Source organism: Varanus komodoensis, unplaced genomic scaffold (genome assembly GCF_004798865.1).
Source record: "Varanus komodoensis strain SLA01 unplaced genomic scaffold, ASM479886v1 scaffold20_1, whole genome shotgun sequence".
NCBI classification, from domain to species: Eukaryota; Metazoa; Chordata; class Lepidosauria; order Squamata; family Varanidae; genus Varanus; species Varanus komodoensis.
The window spans coordinates 15,478,769-15,488,325 of record NW_025335587.1 but is presented as its reverse complement, the minus strand read 5'-3'; the positions used below and the strand labels follow the sequence as shown (position 1 = coordinate 15,488,325).

Below are 9,557 nucleotides of genomic sequence, written 5' to 3'. Positions count from 1 at the left end.
GTTGAGTTCAGCCTGGCGTGGGTTCAGACTGGGGTTGAGTTCAGCCTGCCGTGGGTTCAGACTAATACAGACAAACAGTGGACCAGTTCTTCATGCTGATTTCTATGCAGCCAAGATGATACTGTCCATTCACAAGAGGATCATAGCAGCTCAAGATGGCCAAAATGTCAGCTCAGCTTTCTCCCGCAATTTCCCTCCCCAAAACACCGCCGCCACCAGCTCTTGCTTGCACTCCTAAGTGGCACTGGCTGTTTGGCCATCAGTGTCTTTCCAACAAATTAGGGGTGCATTTTGTATCCCAGGAGTGGATGAGACGCACCTGCGGAGCTATTGGCTTCTTGGCCAAGTTTTCGCTCCCTCGGGCTGCTCTTTCGCTTCTTCAAGATGCTGCCTGTTAGGATCCAGGCTGCTGTGTGGCCGGAACCACCATATTAGCAGGACTGGTCCCAGGTCCCGCTGGTGCTCTCAGACTGCCGACAGGTGCCAGCTGGGAATCCTCGGGGAGAAGCTCCAGAAGAGCAAGGTCTTCCCTGCAGAACTGGCCTCAGCCGCACAGGTCCTCCTGCGGGCTGCCCTGCCCGCATCCCGCCTGACCTTTCCTGCTCCTGCATCTCGCTGTCTCCTGCCTTGCCACCCTGCATCAGCCGCACAGGGCCAGCCCCAGCCCCCAACACTGCCGAATCCCAGAGAGGAAGCAAGGGACAGTGGGTGTGATCCCAGCATGACTAGGGTAAACGGGGCCTTGGGTGCATGCTCACCCCTGTTTCCTTCCTTCTCTGCCCATTTCCAGCATCTTCTGGGACTATGCCTTGATTGTGCCGTTCAGCCAGATCGTCTGCATTCACTGCCACCAACAGCGTAAGCCTCTTCTGGGGTGGGGTGACGTGTCCGTGGGCAGGGGCCACGCCTGGCCCTTCTGGCGAAGAGACCTGACCCGAGCTTCATTTGCTGATCTTAGTGGGTTGCTTCTGCATCACACGTGTTGGTCTTAAGAGCAAACTCACGGGGAGGGGATCGTGGTGGTGAAGGGACGTGATTCAGGGATGAAATAGAAACATAGAAACAGAGCGAGTCAGAAGGGGTCTCCTGGGCCATCTAGTCTGACCCCCTGGCTCCAGCCAGCTGCGCTCATGACATGCCCACCATGTGCATGTCCCGCCTGTCCTTGAACAGAGTCCACAAATCGGGGAGGGGGCATGTGAGCCGGAGTGGATTCATGGGAGTAAAGTGCCACATCTTTTAGCCGCATACTGTCGAATTAAGAAATTCTGGAGCAGCTTTTTTTCAGACCTTAGCTTAGCTTTCCTCCCATTCTGTGGGAGGAACCCTTTGCAGAACTCAGAGGGGACACTTCCAGCCTTTCTCAAGAGGAGATACCTGTTGTTGTTGTTTAACATTTATATACCACCCATAGCCAGAGCTCTCTGGGCAGGTCACAATATTACACTCCCCCATCTAGATTTCAACCTGCTAAGCTTCCAAGATACCTAGCGACCCTTTCCCAGAACAGAAATGTATCTTCTACATTCCAAGGCCTTATAGGATCACCTTGCATGCTGACCCAGGGAGATAATTCTTACTCTATATATTTCTCTTACTCAGATAAGACGTGATCTTTGCCAGATAATCAACCCCGTGTCATCCAAATGCATGCTTAATTTGCGGCAGGTGCAAATTTGTTAATGATTCTACACATATTTAATTTTAAATGTTAGAAGTTTCCTGGTGGAACTTCCTGTATAGACCAGTTTGTTACAGTTCATTAAAAATCTAAATGGGTGCTATTTTTTTCTTTGTTTCCCTTGTCCACCAATAGCCTTTGGTTAGCTGTAAGGGCCACAACAATGGTTCTAGTAGCCTTCAAGTAACTCCAGCGAAAGAGAACTGAAAAGCAGGACTACAGTTTACCTTGAGGTCAAGAGAAGGGAACGATGAACAAGCTGCATGTTGAACATTAGAAGGGGGTCTCAGAGAAAGCAAGAAAAAAAATCTGGGGGAACATTCCACTGACTTGGGGGTGGGCTAGATGAGAGGTTAAGCTCTCCTGTCTTTCCAAACCCTTGCCGTAGTTTTGAAGCGGAAGAATGTAGAAGAATTTTACATGCAAGAATGCAAGAGATGAATTGCAAGAGATTGGTTATTTTCTTCTCAGACCTTCGTATCACAGAATGGATCTACGGATTCTGTCCCATGGCCTCTTCCAATTATTTGATTTATTGTACTCATACAGGGACTAAGGGGTTAATAGGAGGGGCTCCCAGGGCATCTCCTGCCCAGGTACTGACCAGCCCCAGGTGCGGTTGGCTTCAGCAGCCTGACAATCCACACCGTCTCCTGGGACACCTGCAGCTACGGGGCCGCAGTGCTGCGGTGCTTGCTTTGTTGCTTTATTTTTCAAAGAGCTAATCACACGCGTGTTTTTCCCCTGCAGCAGAGCAAGGGGGGACCCTCGTGCTGGTGAGCCAAGATGGCACCCAACGCCCCCCGCTTCATTTCCCCCCCGGGGGCCACCTCCTGACCTTCCTCTCTTGCCTTGAAAATGGCCTCCTGCCCCGTGGCCAGCTGGAGCCGCCGTTGTGGTCCCAGCAGGGAAAGGTAAACAAAACCCACCCCACCCTTTGCCTTCTGCAGTGGACTCTGAGTCTACCTGTATGCCAAAGCTTTGGCACGTGGTGTTCCGCCATGCTTCGCAGCATCTCACTTTCCATCGTCAACCAGATGTTTATGGGAAGCTCCCAGCCCTTTGCTGCCACTGCCCCAGTCCCAAGCAGTCAGCCTCAGTGGTCTCCTCACATACAAGGGGGTCCCTTTTATCTAGAATTCCCTCTGTTCCGGGGGGAACCCTCTTGTGGTCATCTACACCCAAGGAGGGGAGGCATCACGCTTGAGTTGGCCTGGGGGAGACCCAGAGTTTTACAAAAGTACAGAAACAGGTCCGTGGGGACTGGAGGCTCTTGGGCACAGAATTCAAACTGTTGTGGGGAGAAATTGGGAAAATGAGGACGGGGAATGAAACTCTGATCCTGCGAATTTTGACATGATAAATGCACGTGGTTGATAGGTTTTGCTTCTTCCAGGGCAGAAAGGCCCTGCTGGATCAGACAGGCCCAAGATCTTGCATTCAGCTTCCAATAGCAGGCAATGAAATTCCGCCACCTTTTCTGCCTTCCGATGAGTTGGAAGAAAACTGGGAGGTGGGCAAGGCCTTGAGTTCTTTTGTCTGCGACTCTGGTTTCTTTCTATGGTACTGAAAAGAAATTCCTGGGTCGGACGTGTATTCAGAGATGCCCTAATTCTAAGGAGCTCCATCCCAAATACCACAATGCATCCGGCTCCAGTTTATGGCCCTTGGGACTTGAGTAGAGACGCAAGAAGTGGGTTTTTGTGCAAGCTTCAAGTTGACTCACTCCTGGAAGCCAACTCAGCTAGTCAACCTCCTTCCCTCTTGCATTGGAGCATGTCAGAGTTCTCCTTTGGGTACCAAACTCCGCACGCCGAGCGATCTTTCCCCTGCTGCCCAGCAGCTTCATTCTGTAGCACCCACCTCCAAGTTCAGCCATCGAGGATAACCTGCCACCCCACAACGCTCCCTGGCAGCTCTGGCACAATCCACATTTCTCGCCTTTTACGATCCTCCCGTGTCTTTCAGGGCAAAGTGTTCCCCAAACTTCGGAAACGGAACAGCCACAACCGGTCTGTGGAAGTGGATGAAATCCCGGTGGCTGTGGAGATGGCTGCAGATTATGTCTTCCGGATTATTTACCCAGGACATAAGCATGAGAACAGTAAGATGCTCCGGTTTTCTGAGTTATACATGTGAGGGAGAGCAGGCTGGGCAGGCAGGGACCCTCTTGCTCCTCTGCTTGCTTGGAAGGGTTATACCCCGCATCTTTATTCACTGGAGGCATGTATTTTTATTACTGCTCAGCCAAAAAGACTCCCAGGGTGTCTTCCATATAATTCAGATGGCAGCCGTGCAAGGGCTCAATATGGGAACATAAGACATGGAAACGGAGCAGGGGCCTCCTGGGCCATCTAGTCTGACCCCTGGCTCCAGCCGGCTCTGCTCATAGAATCCCCAGCACATGGCCATCCAATCTTTCCTTGAATGCCCGCACTGATGGGGCCTCCACCACCTCCCCGGGAAGCCATCCTAGGGGACCAGACCAACAGGAAGTACTTCCTGACATCCAACGTGAAACACGGTTCCTTGAGCTTTGCCCCACTGGATGCGCCCTCTCCTCCATGGCAGGGGAGAGCAGGTCATGGCTCTCCACCGTGTGGCACCCCTTCACACACCCACAGGTCGCTGTAGGATCCCCTCGGAATCTCCTCTTCTCCGGGCTGCAATGACCCAGCTCCCTCCGTCGCATCCCCCAGTCCGGCTAGCGTCCTTGTGACCCTGCGGCTTAAGGACTGATCCAAAAATTAGCATCACCTTTAACATACCATGTCACGATTTTGCAGCACACAGAGACAAACTGTTCACTTTTCAGTTGTTGATCTGTCTTCTCTTTTATATCGCAAACTTTTTTTCCTCCTGGCGCAATTTGCAAAGTAGGTAAAACATGGGATAAAAAGGGAGTGCTCTGGTGATGCTTTTTCCTTTAGGGAGAACTTGCCCACTCCAAAGCATTAAGTGAAATCAAGATGAAATATTACATTTTTTCCGGGGCAAAGTGTTTGTGGGCAGGCTCTGTATGGAGGACGGTATGCAACCTTCCCTGATTGGATGGCTGGACTGTCAGTCAACATACACCCTTTTCAACCTGGTTTGACACTGGAGAGGAATGACTTGAGTTAGGCCTCTGGAAGGAAGCACCCGCACCAAGTTGTAAATAAAACAAGTAAATAAAGTCCATGACATCCGAATCTTGCGCTGGCCCCTTTCGGGATAGTCCGCTCCCCTGACCGTTGTCTCAAACATGTCCTTTTAAGACTTGATTGTAGATCCAAGCATCTATTTTGTGTTCTTATGCTCCTCTTTCACTATTTTCTTTGAGCAGTAACTATTAACTACCACCACTTAGATGCCAGTCGGTCTGCCTCTGTCGACGATGACGAAGAGGAGGAAGACAAGCTGCATGCAATGCTGTCCATGATCTGCAATCGGAACCTCACAGATCCTAAAAGGATGAAAGGTTTTTATTCTTCTACCCACCCCACCTTATCTCCCACCGAGCCACCGCCCCACACACACGCCTGCACGCACAATCTCTCCCCCCCCCCCCTTCCTCTTCCTCTGCAACAGTGTTGGCATTACTGCAAGGTCAAGGCACCCACTGTGCCTCCTTCCACGCAGGAAGGATTTCAGGGGGACCGACTTGGAATGAGAGCTTGTTGAGAGAAAAGCAGCTTGCTTTGCTGCCTCGCAGGAAAAGCAGCTCCGAATTCTTCCTCTTGCGAGGCTCTGCAGGGCCCTCCCCAGGCCCAAAAGGGAACTGCAGCTGTATGCTCCACCCCAGGGGCTGGCAACCTGGGCGAGCTCCTCCGGATCGGCGTCCCCTTGCACGCAACACGGGCAGCCTGGCCTGTTTTCTCCATCGGAGGGATTCTCCGCTGCTCCTGAGCCAGCGTGCTGTCCAGAGTTCACCTGGGGACGTCCTCCGTGTCTGTCGCCGGCTGCAGGGCAGAGGTCTTTGGCCAGACTGCCTGAGTCCTGCTGCAGCCTCCAGGTCCCGTTCCAGTAACGGCAACAGGCAGGCACCCTGGGTTGGAAGACCCTCACCCGGCCCAGGCGTGTCGATCAAGCACGCGAGGAAGCTGCTTGTGTGTTGCCAGGTGAACTCCCAGAGCGTGGGCAGGACCAGAAGCGCACTCGATCAGGGCCGGTCTGGATCCGACCCTTGTGTCCCCTCCAGCGTCAGGGCTGAGCGGATAAAATCTGGGCACCAGAAGGTGGGAACTGCCCTACTCGTCTTGTTGCAAGAGTCAGCTTGCCCTCCTCTTCTCTGATGGCGCATCGTTTACTCAAACTCAGCCTTCCCCCACCGCCTGCCTTCCAGACACGTTTGGACTGCAGCACCCAGAATTCCCGGTCAGTGGCCCTGCTGGATGGGGATTCTGGGAGCTGTGCTGCAGCTGTCTCTGCAGGCTGCTAATGTGTGGAGCAAAGCGGTGGGCTGATGTTTTCGGCCTGTGTGGAGGGACGGTCTTCCAGGAGCGCGCGCCCGAGACTGCTGGTGGCGCTGGCCAGGAAGACCTGAGGAGCTAGGACGTCATCACAGCCAGCCGTAAACATTTTGCTGGCCCAATCTGCGTTTTAGCCGGTAGGGTGGCTTATTTGGCTCGCCACGCTGACGATCTGCATTTCTGAGGAAAAGGGAAGGACACACGTCATGTGTCTGTAAAGAAGGTACCTCTGACAAGAAGCAAAATCAGAATAAAGTTTGGGCAGAGAAGCAGAAGCTTGTAGAGCAACATTTCCATGAAGTGAACGGCAGATCTTGGGTGCCAGGAGAACCAGATCAAGAGCGAGCAAGGTGCAAATTGGCGGGGAGGCTCTTCCGTAGCGCTCCGGCGTAGCTCCGGCGTGTTTTAACACAGCCTTTGCGGCAGAACATCTCCACGGATCGTGGGTCATGTTGATTAGAAGAAGGCTTGAGCGATGCCTTGTGGATTTTCCTCCTTGGGTCCCCAGACATCTCAGGCCAGTGGCTCGGGGAAGGTTTGACTGAACGACCAGGCCTGTCAAGGTTGGCATTTTGAAGCAACAAACGAAATGCCATCTCAAAGGAGAGACTCCCCGTAAACATTGATGTGCAGAGTGGAAAACATGTGCGGCCTGGCCTGTGTCCCCTGCCGGCATAATGACAACACTGTTGTGTCCCGTTGCTCTCCCCTTTTGCTTGTGAGTTCTTTGCAACCCCTTTTGCATGTGACCGGAGATTTGGCACAACTGGACCTCCGTAAACCAAACCAAAAAATTCACCTTGAAGATGCTGTTCACTGTTAATTCTTCATTAATTCAGGTACCTTTCATCTGAATTCTTAGGGTCTGTGGGGTTCACCTTAAAAGGACATTGTTTCTTTTAAAAATATAAAATAAAAACAAGCTCTCTTCTTGTCTCTGGAGTGGGACGGGGTGGGAGGGAAATTCATGCTCCCCACCTCTTTAAGATTGGTTACCAAATGGCTGTAGAAGGTGCTGGCGTATTCAGCTCGTTCCTGAAGAATTAAGGTGAAAAGCATATTTTGTTCCCATGAACTTGTGCTTTTATGGCATTGGTTTGCTTTTATAGCATGATCTTATGCTTGATTTCAAAAATGCTACCCTCATTTGCTCGTTCCCCCTCGTACCTTGCCTGTTGACTCCTTTACGTTGCAGCCATGGCTGAATTTGTTAACCCTCCCTCCTAAAATTTTGGAAAATAAGCAAAACGCTGGCAGAGTGTATGCCCTGGAGGGGTGCTCTTCCGCTTCAAAGCCAAGCCAAAAAACTTCCCCTTCCCACTGAAATTTGAACGCTAACAAAACAAAGCAAAAAACCAAGTAAAGCCGACCCAAAGAGCCTGCATTTTGCTTGCGTGTTTTTGATACCTCCGTTTGCCTTAATGGACATGGTAGATGAGCTGAAGGCCAGCCAGTTGTAAAAGGCATCATCCAAGTTTTAAAAAAGAAAGCATTTAAGGAACCGAGGGCGGGATGTTCCCGTATTGCCACCTTTGCTCAAAGGGCCCTAAGCGGAAGATGATATTGGAATGGAGCGACGCACGGAAGCTGGGTGCGGTGCACTGTTGTACAGTATTTCTCCCTTTCCTTTTCTTTTCTTCTTTCCTGTTGTCCAAATTGCAGCCGCTCCAGCTCCGATCAGGAAGGCCTGCAAGGCTGGGCGCATCTGACAGTTTCTCCCTTTGTCTCTCACTTCTCTCCTGCCCAGACGTCGGCGACATGGCTGAGACGCAGGGCTTTGGGGCCGGCTTGCTGTCGTGGCACTTGGATCCCTGCAGCCAGGGCTCGTCCTGTCTCTCGTGCTCCACGGGAAGCTCCCCTTACGACCTCCCCAGCTGCTGCAGCTGCATTCATGACAGGTGAGACAGTCGCCCTGTACCTGCCTCTCCTTCTCGGGTCCTGGAAGGTTCCAGGCAATTCCCAGAAGAGTCCTAGCAAGGCACCAACCCGTTGCCCCTGCGTAACTTCCAAGCAGGGCATGTGCAAATAGCACCCGTGTTCCCCACCAGCTGGTTTGTGTAGGTGCCCTGGAGAGAACCTACAACCATCAGGACTAGTAGCCTTGAAATCCCTCTGTGAATTTGGCTCATCTGCATTTGCAGCCATCCAAGTTGGAAGCCTTCACAACATCTGGTCGTAGCAGGCACCATAATTTAATTGCACTGCAGGGTGAAAAAGTCCTTTTTTATCTGTCCTGAATATCCCATCTGTCAGCTCCATGAGATGATGGGGCTGGTTTCTACGATTTTGGGAGCAGGAGAAAAATGTCCCCCCATCCGCTTTCTCAGGAGTTGGATGGGAGGCTGATGGGAAGTGTGTGTGGTCCTTATTTTAATTTTCTTGTACTTAAGGCCTGTGCATCCAGCCTTCCCACCCACAAGAATACCAGCCAGCAAAATGTGCAGAATAACACCGGGAGAGGGATTCACACTATAAAAGAGGCACTGATATAAAAGTACAGACGCTCTGCTCCCTTGTTGCATTTCCGTACATCCCAAATAGATGAGACTCTGCGATGTTTACAGAGATTTAAAATCTTGGAAAAGTCCCAGTATCATGACATAATATAAAAACTATTTACGTATAAACATGTAAACAGTAACAGACAGTTCAGCAAGTGTATTGACAGCAAGAAATCCCAGACCGTGACTTTGAGATGGGTGCGTGGAGAAGCAAGCTAGAACTCAATTCTATGCATGTTTTGAAAGGGAAAAATCTGGGAGTCTCATATCTTTTCCTCTCAAAGCATGCACATTAATTGCATTAATTATCAGAAATAAGAATTTAATTATCCAGGGTTCCTGGCAGAGGGAGGCTCTTTCCCATCTATTGCTATTTCACTTTTTAAAGTCGAAGACGATCAGCTTGCAACTCTCCCAATGCTGCTGCACTCCAAATCCTGTCAACCCCCGTCAGCATAATCAGTGGTGGGGCTTGATTGGCACAACAATCTAATAGCCCTTGGGGGGCTTTAAGCTGCCTTTTCCTGTTTTTTGCTACTCATGTGCATGTGAATTTTGGATTTCATAATTGGACTTGGTTTTTAATCTGGGTTTTATTCTTGGCTGTCTTGGCAGGAAGGCGGGATGCCAGTTAAATAAATACATTTACAATTCAAGAGAAATCAGAGAAAACAATCAGATCAGGCAATTTGATTTGCCTAAGTTGGCATTTTTAAATAATGCACCGACCTATTAGAGCCAGGTGCAATTTCCATAAAGGCATTTTTAATATAATTTTTGAGGGTTTTGCTTTTTCCTAGAAAGAAAGCCTCTTCTAAGACAGTGTTTACTTTCGCATTTGTATCAGTTCCTGCACAGAAAATACTTTCTTCTTAAACTCACTGATCTATTAATTGGATGCCAAAACTTTATTCAGGTGAAATA

At 50.5% G+C, this 9,557-nt stretch overlaps 1 protein-coding gene across 2 annotated transcripts in view; it reads left to right on the top strand.

Moving 5' to 3' along the window:
- Positions 1-9,557, top strand: part of SGSM2 (small G protein signaling modulator 2) — a 65,015-nt gene that overhangs the window by 42,062 nt on the left and 13,396 nt on the right. For both annotated transcript variants that reach the window (XM_044429822.1, XM_044429820.1), the window contains 5 exons: positions 791-858; positions 2,432-2,595; positions 3,650-3,785; positions 5,007-5,141; positions 7,880-8,030. In XM_044429822.1, the coding sequence (XP_044285757.1) occupies positions 791-858; positions 2,432-2,595; positions 3,650-3,785; positions 5,007-5,141; positions 7,880-8,030 (654 nt within the window). The remainder of the gene's footprint in view (positions 1-790; positions 859-2,431; positions 2,596-3,649; positions 3,786-5,006; positions 5,142-7,879; positions 8,031-9,557) is intronic.